Source organism: Zosterops lateralis (assembly GCF_965231275.1).
Source record: "Zosterops lateralis genome assembly, chromosome: 4".
Lineage (NCBI taxonomy): Eukaryota > Metazoa > Chordata > Aves > Passeriformes > Zosteropidae > Zosterops > Zosterops lateralis.
Window position 1 is genome coordinate 27,391,787 of NC_139765.1, and position 15,478 is coordinate 27,407,264.

Below are 15,478 nucleotides of genomic sequence, written 5' to 3' on the forward strand. Positions count from 1 at the left end.
TGCCGGAGCCGCGGGAACCATTGGCCGGGCCTGACCCGGCGCCGCTCGTCACAGGGTGGGCGGGGAGGTGACACGGCGTCATCGCGGACAGCCCCCGGCCCGCCTGCAGACGCCTCCTCGGCCGCCCTCAGCCGCGCGGGGGCGGTACCGGCGGCCGGGGATGAGGCGGGGATGTTGGGGCGAGAACCCCGTGCAGCAGTGGTTTAAAATTACAGACGACCTCGGGTGGCCCTGCCGGCTCGGGATGCTGCGGGGCGGGAACCCCGCGCCCCGGGAGAAAGGTGCTGAGTGACAGTCTCAGTGGGAAGTGCCCAGCAACACGGGCCTGGGCTGTGTGAGAATGTGACAACATGGAAAGGGAGGCAACTCTAAATTCTATCATCATTATTTTATTGTTACAGAATCAATTAAGTTGGAAAAGCCTTAAGATCACTGAGTTCAACCTATGGCTGAATACGACGTAAACTAGACCATGGCTCTAAGTGCCATGCTCAGCCTTTACTTAAACACCTTCAGGGATGGTGACTCCACCAACTCCCTGGGCAGTCCACTCCAATGTCTAATCACCCTTTTTGTGAAACAACAACAACAACAAAAGTTCTTCCTAATATGCAACCTAAAGCTCCACTGGTGGGGTTTAAGATTAAGTCCTCTCATCCTGTCCCTGGCTGGCTGGGAGACGAGACCAACCCCCAACTGGCTACAACCTTCCTTCATGCAAACAGTTTTTCAAAGCATGCATAATTAACACTTTTATTATAAATAGTATGGAAAACAGTGCTATTGGAATTCTTTGTTCCAATTCTCTAAAACAAAAGCTGGTCAGCTTTTGTTTTAGTGAAGTCTGTGTAATATAGCACACACCTTTATAGAACCACAGAATAGCACCAGCTGGAAGGGCGCTGAGAGATCATCTGGTCCAACCTTTTGTAGTAAAGCGAACCATGATGAAACCCAACATCCTGTCCAACACCATCTTGAAAACCTGCAATGGGAACTGCAGTGATTGGTTGTTCTCACTGTGCAAAAGTTCCCTATATCAAGATGAAAACTTTCCTGGTACAACCTAAAGCTTGTTGCCCTTTGTCTTGTGAAGTGAGAGCTTCCATTATTGTAGCCACTCTTTAAGTACCACAATACTGTGATAAGGTTCCCCAGAGCTTCTCCAGGCAGAAAAAACAAAGTTCTTTCTTCAGGGTGTGTTCTTGAGCCTTTGATCATCTTTATGGCCTTAATTTGGATGCTCTCCAGTTGTCCACAAATTTTTTTGGAGTTGCTGGGAGCAGAACTGGACAATACTCCAGGTGTGGCCTAAAATGCACCAAGCAGGGTGGAATGATCGAGTTTCTGTCCCTGCTAGCAATGTGCCTGTGGATGCAACCCAGGATCTGCTTTGTGCTTCTTGCTGCAATGGTGCACTGCTTAGTCCAGTTCAGCCTCATGTCCATCCAGACCCCCAGGCCCTTTTCCACAAGGCTGTTTCACTGGCACACAGGTCTGGGCCTGCACTGGGCTCTGTGGGTATGTCATCTCAGGTGCAGCACCTTGCATTTGTCTTGATGATGAATTTTGCTCTATCTATATGTTTTACCTACCATCTCTAGTTCCTTTGTTGTATTCCAGTAAAAAGAAAGAGCATTACAGTTTTGTATTTTTGTGTAATTGACTTTCCTTAACTTAAAAATAACTGTTACTCTGTATGATGACTGTTCACCCTAACAAATGTCTTTCCATGAGCCAGGATGTTCATTGGAACACATGGCAATCTGCTTTTAGACAAATCCTCTTTATGTGCTTGTAAAGGAAGTGTCATAAGGACAGCTTCCTTAATCCTGACTCTAGCAGATACATTATTTGATTCTTGAGAAGAGGTCACAGGAATTATCAAAAGCCTGTTTTTTGAGTTCAGGAACTCCTGGGTGCTTTTTAAAGAACCCTGTCAGTTGTTCCCCTTTGGGTTTCTAATTAAAATCCGAAATACACAAAACATAGAATAGTAACGAATTATTTAGGTATTCAGTATTAAAGAGAAACATAAAATACTACTCTTAAAATTGCAAAACTTTTATTTATCCTTTTACTAATATAAAGTTCTTAAAATAATTGTTTAGATTCAAAAAGTCATAATATCTATTGCTAACTTTTGCCTTGTGAAAATAAAAGGGAAAGCCAGAATTTAGTAAATTACTTTTTCCCTTCTAAATACTAGCTCCAGCTCTATGATGCTTCATCTGTTTTCATCCAATAACCTGTGTTGGATTGTTGGATTTGGAGTTACTTTTTTTTTTTTTTTTTTTTTTTTTTTTTTTTTTTTTTTTTTTTGGAGGACAAGTGCCAGGCTTTTAAGAGTTCACTTAGATTTATGTGAAGTAGTTGATATACAAAACTATTTCAAATCTCTTTGAACTAAAGTTGGTGTATTTACTGTCACTTCTACTTGAGGGCAATTCATGCATATTTATTGAGATTGTTTACACATTCACCCATATATTCCAATGGCACTTCTGATAATACTTTCTATTGTTAGAGTATGTAACACAGACAAAATCAGCAAGGACACATAAATAGGACATTCAAAAGTCCATGTGGTAGCAAACCTGGTACATCGCCCCTTGTGAGAACTGATTTTGAGACTTGATATATTGTGATGCTCTTTGAATAATGGTCTGTCAGACTACTTAAGCCTTGCACATCTGCATTTGAAGACAGACGATTATCTTTTGCATTATCCATAATAAAGCATGCCAGATTTCTCATTCTGCAAGTATGATACAAAGAACTCACTCAAACGTAGCTCAAATTTAGTTTGTTCTCTTACATCTCCTACTACTTTATTTAATGGGAAAAATAATTTTTAAAAAATTCTATGATCTTCATGTTTCTGAAGTTGCTTGAGCTCCAGTTGGTTTGGGTTTTTTTCCTCTCAACTCCATTCCAGTTTTTCTAGTTAAGAAATCCCCATGAACACATGAAACTGTGAGAGAGTCAAACTCACTCTGCACACCCTCTACAAAGCACAGATGCTTTTTGGTTCAAGTCTGTGGGAGAAGTAGCCTCAGAATGAATGGAGCCAAGAACAGAATTTCCAGGTTGTTTAGAGCATCCAAAGAAAGATATCCTCGAGGAAGAAGTTATTGCACCCTTTGACAGGGGGTTGTTACCCTGGACTTTGCATCAATGAACTGTACTCCATGTAATTGTATTTGGGTGATGTTGAAGGGCAGGCTGGTGGTTGAGATGACTGGGGATGGAAAACTCTCCATCCATGGCTTTTTGGGTGTTCTGCTGAATTCACAAATTCTGTTGTGCTCACAAATAGGCCCTAAAAATACCTATGGCAAATATAAGACAAAGTTTTTCTTTGAGATAATTTCAGCATCCTGGATATACCCACAAGTGGAGTCCTTATTGTCCTTAGTGACATGAGTGCCAGCTGCTCCAAGAGGGAGAGAATCCAGAAGCCAAGAGGGAAACTGTGGCCACCAGAGTAGGGCCTTGCTAGCCAGGGCCTGTCCCACCACCCCCAGCCAGGGATGAAGGCAGACAGGTGTGGGAATGAAGCCCAGAGCCCAGGTTACCAAGCAAATGTGACAATGAAGCAGTTGGAATATCGAGCACATAAGACAGCCCCCAAGTCATGATCAGGATCAGGACTGGTGGGATTAGCAAGGCCAGACATAGTCCAGGGATCACCATGCAGGTCCATGGTGACTGGGAAGGTCTGAAATCAACATGGAGAGTTGGTGCCCTTCTAACTCCCTTCTGTGTGAGGAGGGTGTGGTGTGTGGTTTGTGCTGATCTGTGCATTTTCCTCTGTTCCTCCACCCCGTATGCTCCAGGACACAGGGATACAACATGAGGTCACAATTCAGATCAATCCTGCTGGACAGAAATATTTCTGGTTTTCACTTCTGACATTAGTGAAGAGCCTCAGGACTTCCCCTGTTCTTCCAGAGCTATGCATGTGGGACACTTGAAAGAGGACACACGGCATGGGTCCTGCTTTCTTTGCCTCTTGTATTTTCTCTCTTGATGAGACACTGACCCATCATGATAATGAGTATTGTTTCTTCATGATACTGGTAGACTTTTCCTAGCTGAGAAAACTGAACGTAAAACAGGCATAAAAGTGTTAGCTTCATACACAGCTCATTCCTACCTTATGAAACTCCTTAAGAATATAATGAGGTCAATATTACACAACTGACTGATTTTTAAATGTCTGAAAAATCAATTGAAAATGTTCATCTCCTGACCTATATTTCCTATTACTGCTTCATATTTCTGACTTAAAGGTCCTTAGGGTTTTGGTTCATTGCTTGTAAATTATTAATGTTATGTATACAAGAAGCAGAGAAAATAGTATTTGATGTCTTTACTCTGCAACTCAAGACTCTATTACAGAGGCCCATCCTGCATATGGAGGTCACATCTGAAAAACTATTTCGTTTTCTGACTGATTTTTTTTTCTTTTTTCTTTTTCCAGTTAATGTTTTAGGGTACTTGGTTACCCACCACTGAAATTCCTCAAGATGCCTTTTATGAATGAGGGAGTGCCGGAGGAACAGGGTTACTAGATGAACAAAACTAATTTCTTAACTGACTTGGAGATTTTGCTACAGCAAGAGAGGCTGTTCTCTCAAAAGTAAAATAACTCATAGGCTATATACTTGCCACGAATACCCAGCAAAATGTAAGCTTTTGAGGAACAACCTGACTTTACAAGTCTCTGGCTTTGAGCAATTCGGGGATGGGATATATATGTGTGGGTGTGTATACGTGTAAATTTCTTGCCACAGCATTGTAAGTTTCTGTCAGTGAGTTGTTCATCTTATCTAGCCTTGTTCCTTTTATGTGGATGTTGGAGAAGCTGCAGCTAGCCTGTCCTTTGGCTTGGCCGAGGTCAGGCCCAGGCAAAGGTGTGATGGTGTTGGGACATGCTTCACAGGCGGGGATGCACAGACACGCTTCCAGAGTTTTGGAGATGGGAAGGCTAAAGAGGGATGAAAGGAACAGCTGGCGGAAGCAGGCGGGGAAAAGGCGAGCGATGGGGCTGAGGCGGGCAGGGGCTTTGGGCGCTGACTGGGGACGGAGATGCCGAGCAGGCGGGCAGGGGCTCTGCGAGCAAGCGAAGGGCGGAGGCGGCACTGCCCTTGCCCACGGCACTACGTGTGCCGGTGAGCCTACCCCGGCCCCGTCCCCGTCCTGCCCCGCTCCGCCCGCCCGGGGCCGCCGCTGTGGCGGGGGGCGGGGGACAGGGCCCGTCCCGCCCCGTCTCGCGCCCGTCACCGAGCGATGCTGCGGCCAAGATGGCGCCGGGCGCCGAGTGAGCGCGAGTGGGGATAGCGGCTCCGCTCCCGGCGCTCTCCCCACCTCGGGCAGGGGCGGGCGCAGGGATGAGGCGCGTTCCTGGAGCCGGCTGGTCGTCGTGAGGGGCGCGGGCAAGCAGACACCATGGCGGGGATTATCAAGAAGCAGATCCTGAAGCATCTCTCCAGGTCAGTGGGGCGCGGTGCCCCGGGCAGGCTGGGGCGGTGCGGGGCGGGTCGACTGTGGGTGCCTGTCCTGGAGAGCGACCCCGGCTTGAGCGCCGGGCGGCGGGAACGGGTCCATTCTGACCGCAGATGGGATAGCTGAAGCCGCTTCCTCTCAGTGGTTTGGGGGCGGAGGGGGCGGCCGGATGCTCGAGTGCTTACCTGGCCCCTGGCCTCCGCTCCTTCGCCCGGTGCCGGCGGCGCAGCGCGGGGAGGGGGCTCGGCCTGCCTGGCGCAGAAGGGAGTCACCGAGTGAGTCACCGCCGGGCTCGGCCACCTCCCTGCCGGGCAGACGGTGCCCGCCCCCGCTGCCCGAGGTGTGCGGGGGCCGAGGAGCGGGGGGACCCGACCCCCGTCATCTCCGGGCGGCGGGGGCGCGGAGCAGCGCTGGCTGACCGGGCCGGGGCGGCCTGGCCCGTGTCCTTGCAGCTCGGCTCGCAATTCCGAGCTCCCGAGACACAGGTGAGGCCGGCAACAAAAAGGTGCACGCAGAGAGATGAAAAATAAGTTCGTAGTTTTCTGGGCGGCTGAAATAATGTCTGTGGTGCCTCGCGGCCTAAAACGAAACAAACAAACAAATCTGCTGTAAATGTCTTGGCTGTCAATGTCGTGTGCTTGAAAGATGGAGGAATCGCAGAAAGTACACAGTCTGATTCATACAGTTTTTGAAAGCCGCATCAGGTTTCTCCCATTTTCTAAAGAGGCAAAAACCTGTTAGGTACTCGATTTGTCATGATACCACAGCGTTGCTAATTCTTCAGAGCTTACTTTTATATCTAAAAAAATATAACCTGCAATACTTCAATTTTTAGGGTTTTTTTTTTTCCCTAATGTTCTATTCCACATTCGTGTGGTATTTCTGAAAAATGTTTCTAGAGAAAATTTAACAAAATGGAGTGACAGATTGTCATTTGACTAATCTTGTTGATGCACACAGAAAACGTAATTCTCATTCCAAATCCTTTGATACCTATCTGCTAAACGTGATATGTGGGGCAGTAGTAGACTGATGTTTCTTCTCCGCCCTGCTCATGAGTTATGTAGCAGGGAATGCTGACAAAGAATTCTTTTCTTCACATGAAAATGAGAGAGCGCTGTGTGAATGGAAATGCAAGGGGAAGATGTCATCAGCCTTGAGTCAGTTTTCTAACCAGCAGGAGTTTGGAATACCTGGATTTAGCAGCTTGTTTCCTGCAGCAGTGTATAGTGAGCTGTATGGAAAGAGACGTGAGCTCTAGTTTCTGTGCTACAGATTCACTCTAAAATGTGTCTGGGAGCTAGGCATGAGTAAGATGAGTCAGTTTTTGTCTAGTTTTTCAAATGAGCAGCTGAATAGATTAGAACTAAGTACTTTGTCATGTTGGTAAATTTGTGATTCCTCTCGTGTATTGTGATAATGCTTACTCAACAAGGCTCTGTCAAATGATTATGACAAATTTTATCACTTCTGGAAAGCTTATGGGATATATCCAGTGATTTGAGGCTTGCATGTTGAACTTGATGCTCATAATCCATACTATTCCAAGAGTGTATTTGCTACCTAAAATGTAGACAGTATTATTAAGCCCCTTGTAATGAGTGTTTTTTCATTACATGTTCAGATAATGTCTTTACTTCCTGCAGAACAGGTGTGTCAGTGGTTTCAGAAGTTGGTTACTCAGGAAAACAGATTTCAACTGATATGAGCTTAAATTTCAGGACCTTGATTTTTCAGCAAAAATTATACAAGTATTAATTCAAGATTTTCTTTAGTAAGTTTTCTGAGAATGTGACTAAGGAGCCAAGTACATAAGGAATTTCCTGTAATAGACAGAGTGCCAAAGGACACTTTCACTTTTTACTCTTATAGTAGTAGTTGCTGTTCTGGAGTTTTAGTAGTTTCTTGAAGCTGCTGCCTGCTTGTCATCTTCAACTAAGCAGGTATTAGTGGCAGGATTAAAACTTACTGGAAGAGGCGCATATATAATTAAGCAATAGTGGAAAGAATTACTCTCTCATCTCGTTTTAATTTTTGAATATTTTATTTTCCTTTATGTTTGAACAAAGATACAAATTTGTACCTTAAGTTACAGAGAAGTTATTTGATTTTTTGTCACAACCCAAAGAACGGTTGAGGTTGGAAGGGCTCTTTAGCAGGTGTCATGTCCAGCTCCCCCAGTCATCATTGATTTGGCAATGTTTGCCGTGAAGGTTACTGCAGTATCTGTTAATCATGTCTTTACTCTTTTACCTATCTAGGTACTGTATTTGCAAATTTGAAAACATTGTGTCATTCAGCAGCACAGTTTCCATATAGCAGTTCACAGTGCTTTTATTAGATGAACTGATAATGGACACTGGTGTAGAAGGAGCCTTGTCATTCTACATTTGTTAGACAGTGGAGATTTTACATAGATATTAGTCTTTAAGGTCTAAAGACAAGAAGATGACCCAAACTGCATTTTGAAACGATTTTAATACCTAAATTATTTTATGACTTTGTAAAGGGATTTTCTTATTGCTGTGTTACAGTTTAAGAGCAATGAAAGTAGTAAAACTTATTTTATTCAGCTTGTAACAAGTCTTGTATCTCATGTCAGGATGTGGTAATGAATGTTTTGCTTTCTTGGTCTTTTAAAATTTAAAAAAAGTCCTCTATCTTCAACATGCATTGTTCTTTCCCAAGGCTGTGGTAGAAAACAAGAAGGAGGGAAGGGGTAGGAGGAAACTGTATGTCTTTTTGTTGTACATCACATTATATGATGGTGTAGGATATGAAACTAAACCTATCAACTGAACTGAAGAGATGAGTTTGCTATGTGGAGGCTTGAATTTTTGTTATCTCCATGTTATATTAGCTGTGGTTTTACTGAATGCAGGTGACAGAGTGTCTTTATTTCATATGTGCCCTAAAATAAGTCTCTTGTGGAGTCTGGATAACAGCATCATCCTTGACAAAGGCAGGAAAGACACCATCCCTAGAAGTCTTCTCTAGTGTTGGGATCACTTACTCATACTGTAAAGGTCTTCCCCAATGAACTGAAACTTGTGTTGAATCATCATTTGTGCTGTTACATATTTTCAGTGGGTGAGAGATTTCTTGTTGAAATCTCTTGCACCTTTTTATTGCAAAATTTTCTGTTTAATGCTCTGCTATGATGATTGCAGATATCCTTGAGCATACCTTCTTTTTTTCTCAGACTTGGTGGACAAGTGTATGAAACAATGGTGTTCAAGATTTCTGCTAGGAATCTAGATTGCCCTGTGCAAGTTCACTGTGGTGTTACTGCAGTACTTTCTCTGGTTATGAGAGGATCATCTCTGTGCCAGAGGTTTCAGTCTTGGGTTTCTTGGATGGGAGGTACATACAGGGATCGGGTATTACTAACTCAGACTTATATAATGGTGTTGTCAAGTGTTTTATAGTTTTGGCTTTTAGTCTCATGGCAATTCCTTTTCTAGTTAATGAGATGTCTGAGTCATCTGTGTATCTGCATGATCCATGCCCTGTGAAAAACAGTTTTGTTTATAAAGATATGTGTAAATGAAGGCAAGCTTATAAACTTTGCCTGTCTGATAAGTAGCCACACTAAATATGACAGTCTTCACCTCAATTGATACCAACTCTTAAGTTTATCAATGATAACACGTAGTTCAACTTGAAAAGTTACAGTTTGCTTCTTACTCAATATTTTCCAGAAAGAAAACAGTAAGGGGTTCTAAAGTGTTTGGTATGGCAGAAATTGGTTTCAGTTGTGTCATTAGTTAATGTTCTGCATGAACTTAGACCTTTGCTTTTGTTTATCTGAATCAATAGATGTGAACATACTAAGATTTCAATAGAAGAAAATTGCGGGGAGTTTTGTGACAATTGTCTTCATTTCGCAGTTGGGAAGTCACTCTAAAGCTCATATAAAGAATGGTTGTAAAAGAGTAGCATCCTAATTGTATGGATGTTAGTCTTGATATAAGCAATGATATCCTGCATAATCTAGGATAATCTAGGACAACTTCACTGATATCCATCCTACTGAAGTATTTGCCCTGCATATTGACCTGCTTTTATACCAGTCAGACATGCCTGTTTGGTGAGGGATGTTGTCCTCTCAAGAAATCTGAGGTGACTCCTTTTAGAGTAAAGCAGTATAACACACCTTCATTGGACTAGAACGGGCCATTTCCTTCCTGTAAGTAAATGACCAAAATTGATTGGATGAACTTTGAAAATTCTGCTAGTAGCAAAATAAGTAGTTTTTTGCTTATTTTCAGTTTTGTGTATTCCATTTCTGTGTCACTTTAGTTTTGTGAAAGTTAGCCAACTCCTTTAGCCAGCCAAAGAACACAAAATGTGTACTTTTCCACTTCTCTCTTTGCTTGTTCTATTTTTTCAGAGTGTATTCTAGGTTAGTGACATTATTGGCTTGTGTAGTATGTGATAAAATTGCAAAACACTATGTAGGCATAATAATCTCTGTTTTTCTGAACGAGTCTGTATTGAATCTGAATGCTTGCAGAAAGTGTTAGCATTATGTCTGTCTTAAATGCTGCACCCACTGAAAGAATAAGCCTAAAAACTACAGGTAATAAAGCACAACTGCTTGAGACAGCAGACAAGGAGGAGGAGAAAGAGCAATGTAAAATATCACTGTAATCCTATATTTCTTAAATTCCCTTATGTTTGAAAATCAATACTTTCAGTATTCAAGTGGAGACTTCGTGCCAACAATTTCTTCCATGTGAATGTGCTGGTAATGTTCCAATGAACATGAAGGAATCAATAAATGCTTTTTTTCAACAGATATAAAAAAAACTTTAACTTTCTTCTGGTTTTGTTAGTAGCTTCATTCATCATATTGCATTTTAATATTCTGTAACAGAACATCTTCCAAAATTCAAACTGAAATTGCTGTGGTGCTTTGTGAAATTATACCTGTAATTTGGAGATAAATGAGCAATAATACATTTTCTGGTAAAATTCTTAATTGTTACCTTTATTAAGATTTTATATTAAATCTTGCATTACATGTCAGAAAGATCTCTTAAGCTTTCAGTAGCGTTTGTGTTAATAAAATAAACACAGAATTTGACTTTTCCTTTTCAGTTTGTTTTACGTTATTTTTGCAAGTGTATTATAAATCTAAATGCTAATTCTACAGACACTGTATTTGTACAATTAAAGTTCTGCTGAAGCTTTGTTGAAGTTAGGCAACTTGTGAGTACATAATAAAAACTAACACATTTGCACAATCAAGAGTAATTACTCAGCAGCATTTTAATTGTATGTGATCATTTTCTTTAGAGTTCTCAGAATACTAGTAAGTTTCACAATGAAAATGGTCTTGAAGATTGCTCTGTTCAAGTGTCTGACACACTAGTATAAGCTATTCCCTGGGAAAAAAGGATATTTAAATAAAGCCTGTAAGGAATACAATTGTCTTTTAAGGTCAAGTGATTATGGAGTATGTAAGTATCAAAACTAGCCCACAGTTACATTTTTAAAAATTTGTTATTTTTCCCACCAAAGCCTTAGTGCTTTGAGGTTGTGTTTTGGTTTGGTTGTTTGGTTTTTTGGGGTTTTTTTTGTTTGTTTGTTTTTTTAATTACTCAATTATATCAATAGTATCTTGGGTTTGGCCACTTGCACAACAACCCAAGTTTCTCAATCCAGTAACTCCTGTAAGAGTACATCTTTGTGGAGCTGGTGCTAACCATGGTTTAGGTTTCTTCATTGTCTTAATTTTTGATAAGGAAACACAGGAGATGAAAGAGTTCCAGCTAGGCTGTGCTTTTTAGTTCTTCCAGCCTCCCACAGATGGATGTACAGGCCTTGTTGGAAGAATGTCCCCAGCGCAGATTTCGTAGCAGCTCTGCCATGCATCTTCACCATTTAGCTTGGGAACATCAGAGGGTTTTCTTTTTTCCTCAGAGGTGCTTGCTCCTTCTGACTCCCAAGGAAGTAACACTTGGATCCAGCTACTCAGGAATCTGAAAGTTAGGTGGTTGCCCACTTCTGAAACAGGTTTCATGTTGTAGTTTCTCCCATTGCCCAGAGTCTGGAAACTTGAGAAGAATAATTTGTAACTAGGTATCTGTAATTGACTTCAGTGATAAATTTCTTAAATGCTGTTCTGATATACGAACAAACTGCCTACCAAGGTCACTGTCCAAATGTTTGGGTTTTGTTGCACCCAAAGGGGTAAAAGTGTAGGAATTAATTATGTTTAAGATGAGGCATCTCTTTGAAGTGAAGACAGTTAGCAGAGAACTTTTGTTTTGAGGAGTTTATTGTACTGAAATTTCATAGCCTGCAAAAATCAGACTTTCAGATGTGTGTAAGTCTTTGTAGCACCACACTGAACACAGAAACAAGCCCAGAAGTCCCATTCCCCTATATCTCTAGAGTCAGGTTTCTTTAGTTTGAATTTTGAATAGCTGAGGTTGGGACACTGTAAATAGGAACAAATAATGTGAGAAATCTCAGGCTAGGCAAAACAAAACTGAAAAGTTGTTTTCCATTTAAAAATAAAATAAAACCCTCTTATGCTGCATCTTTGGGCTATCTTCTTCCAAATTATTACTGGATATCCCTGAAACAACTTGGTTACATTATATAGATCTTTCCTGCACAATTAAAATTTTCTTCGTAAGCTGTTCATTTAAACAGGGCTCCAGTACCGTAGTATCAGACAGCAAGGGATATCCTCATGGGAATCTGGTGTTTTACACAGGTCTGTTTCCTTTTGAATTCTGTAGTGTCATGATGTGTAACAACTTGTAACTGCAGTTATCTTTAGCGAAAACTCTCTTACATTATTGTATCACTCCTTTTTCCCTTTGAACTTGATCCCTTGTATGTCCCCTGTGTCCCGTTCCCTGCAGCGATCCCAGCTGGCTCTGGTGGAGATTGGTTTGCTGTGAATATCCTTACTACCAAAATGAGTACCAGAAGCTCCTCAGAAGCCGTGGCAACTGACCACTTGCTTTCGCCAGGAGTAGGGGCCTTATGTCTGAATACCTTGCCCTCAGGTAACTTCCCCTCTCCCACCTTTGTAGAGTAAATATAAGAGGTGGTATGTATTTATATAAATTTAGGAGTGAAGTGAGGTCTATAAATGCTACTTAGGTTTCCACTTCTGTTTCTTCTTATAATTTAAAATTCTGTAAAAAAAATAATGGTTTGCTATGCAGCTGTGTGTTTTGGCTTCTTTGGGGTTTTTGTAAGTCTTAAACTAAATTTGTAAAATGAGTTTGTGGACTAAATCAGCAATCCCATTATAAACATACCTTTATGTGTATTTTCTAAATGTAATCTGAGTATTTCCTAATATATTTAAGCTATATGACATTTACTGTTTATTATTTGCATCTACATAATTTCTTTTCATCACTTATTGTGTATTACCTCTGTATTGATATATTTGAAGGTCAGCTCTTTAACTGGTTTACAGAAAAAAGTGACTGATTTTATTTCCGTTATTTTAAATTAGAAGAGTTCTTACAGTTAATATCTTATCAAAAGACCTTATTTTGTTGTGAGATCTGATCGGTTAGCATTAAAATAGATACGTGCTCATGTCATATAAATAAATGATGAGGTTTTCAAAAAGCAGGTATTGTTTTGCTTTTGCGCTATATCATTATTTCATGATTTTTAATTTTTGAAGTTATTTTTCATCATATGGCTTTTTTTTTTGCATTACGTACAGAATGTTGCATTTTAAGTGGAATTTAATAGTTGTCAACCATAAGCAAATTAAGGTGGTTTTATTGCTGCCTGCAGTGGGCAAGTTGTAAATACATTGCCACATATTGTTTGATATATTCAGGATTTTATGTTCTCTTGTACTCAACATATAATTAAGCCCTGACATGTATAGGATTGTCATGTTTGAACAAAGTTCTTTGGGTTTGATCATATTGGCCATTTCTCTGCTTGCTGTGAAAAGACTGATGGAATAGAAAAGCTTAATCTTGGTCTGTATAAGGGTTTATCATAAATGAAAGGTGAATTGCTTAAGCAATGTTTTACTTGCCACATGATTATCATTTGTGCAGTGCAAGCTCCTCATTTATGCAGTGCTTGGCTGTGTCTGTGCAGATCTGCTTCATGACACATAATTAGATAATAATCATTGATGACAGCAGCTGTCTCAGCTGCCTGTACCCAAAAAGCAAGCAATTCAGCTTTTTAAATTGAAAGAAAATAATTTCCTATATGTGTTATTACAGAATTAACTAGGGGAAGCATTGTGTACTGTCAAGAGACTTGGTGGGGATGCAATTATTTGGAAGGTGTCAGCAAAGCATGTGTATTATTCAAGGCTCCTACAATGGGATGGATAAGGGTGTGGTGTGACACTGCACCAGATATGTTACACAAATACAGGTTGCTTGTTGAGCCAAGGTCCTAATTTGTGGTTTCCCTGGCAAGGAAGATCTGGTTTTATGCTGTGATAGATCAAAAAGCGTGCAAGTGTTACGTGCTTAAGTTCCTATATAGGCCTGAAAAGTCCTACCTGAAGCTGTAGGGTTGTAGGTGGTATTTTGGACTTGTCAGTGTGGTGTAACTAATGACCAGCCTGAGAGCAGAAGGTCCAGGCTGGGTTTGTAAACAAGGAAATTCCTTGTCCTGCTGCAGAGGATTGGGCAATGAGCACCTTCACAAAGTGCTTTGCAGCAGGTGATGCAGATCTTCTCCATGCTGGACATCCAACCGGCCATGGAGGGTTCTCCATCTTGCACTCAGACACCAAATACACACCTGACAATTCTGCAGATGTTCAGGGTGAGATTAGATAAAGTATGTAGCCATTTGTGTGGAGTGGCCACAATACCGGTAGGTAAAGGGGTGATATCTTTCTTGTGTACAAATTGGTGTTAGAGGGTGTAAGAAGGTGCCAGTCGGGTGTCGCAGATAGTGAGGGGTGTGCTTGATCAAGCCAGTTACTTAGAATTAGGTATGATTTGTGGTGTTGGGCTGGATGAGAGGAACTCATTTGTAACAGTATACACTGTCGATCCCAACACTTTTTTTCTGTGGCAAATTTGAGTTAGTTCTATTCCTCTTCTGCTTGAAGTCTTAAAATTTGAAGTGTAGTGAGCTGAATGGTAGTAGACCTCCTTCACTCTGTTACTTACAGTCATGGGTAGGAAACATCTTCCTGAGAAACTCAATTGAAAAAGATCATTTGTCTTGTTTCAGAAATGGTGTAATTCTTTAGTGATCAAATAACATGGTTCAGCCAGGTGAAACAGTAAAAAAACCCAACCTGTTATCTTCGTGTTTCATTTCTGCCGTTCTATTATTGATCCAGTTGGCAGTGCTTAGTAGGTAATGCTTCCCTTTTTTGGAGCCTGTTGTTTAAGCAGTTTTGAGTTCAGAACAAGGAAATAAACAAACTTGCAGCACATACTGTGATTTAATAATTTGTCATGATTTGAGCATATATTTAGAGTCATATCACTGAGGAAATTTTATTTTAAAAACAGGAAGACACATGGTAGAGCTGGGAAAAACAGGAGATGTGCAAAATAGCTGGGAATCTGTGTCCAAATGTGATCTAGATTTCTCTTATTTCTCTGTGTTGGAGTTTCTGTTCTCAAACTTCACAAGGCACCTGGTATTCGCTCCAAACCTTTGGGGAACACTGCTCTAAGCTTCACGTGGTTTGTGGCCTTTCGTATACAAGCCATAAACTTGTGACTTCAGAAAAGTCTTTTCCTATCTTCTCTACCTGTTCTGGGGGATTTTTTGTTTCTGTTTTCAAGTTCTTGGCCATCTTCCCTGCTCCATTCAGAGCTCCAAGCCTGTGATGTTTTTTTTAAAAAAACATTTTAGGCAAGGAAATAAATGCATCTTTTATGTAGGTTTTTGAGTTATTTTAGAGGGAGAGAACTGGAAGAACTGTTGTAGTCCTGACAAAATACATTGATTAACTTACTCCTCTTTGATTCTTAATACTGCA

At 41.0% G+C, this 15,478-nt stretch overlaps 1 protein-coding gene across 3 annotated transcripts in view; it reads left to right on the plus strand.

Annotated features, from left to right (window-relative positions):
• Positions 1 to 5,324: 5,324 nt before the first annotated feature.
• BLTP3B (bridge-like lipid transfer protein family member 3B) overlaps positions 5,325 to 15,478 on the plus strand; it is a 49,808-nt gene continuing 39,654 nt past the window's right edge. Inside the window, exons 1-2 of one of the 3 annotated variants that reach the window (XM_083858870.1) lie at positions 5,329 to 5,498; positions 12,393 to 12,539. In XM_083858870.1, coding sequence (XP_083714996.1) covers positions 12,517 to 12,539 — 23 coding nt within the window. In that variant the 5' untranslated portion in view covers positions 5,329 to 5,498; positions 12,393 to 12,516. Of the gene's footprint in view, positions 5,499 to 12,392; positions 12,540 to 15,478 lie in introns of all 3 variants that reach the window. The other 2 variants (XM_083858871.1, XM_083858869.1) reach the window with 2 other exon arrangements.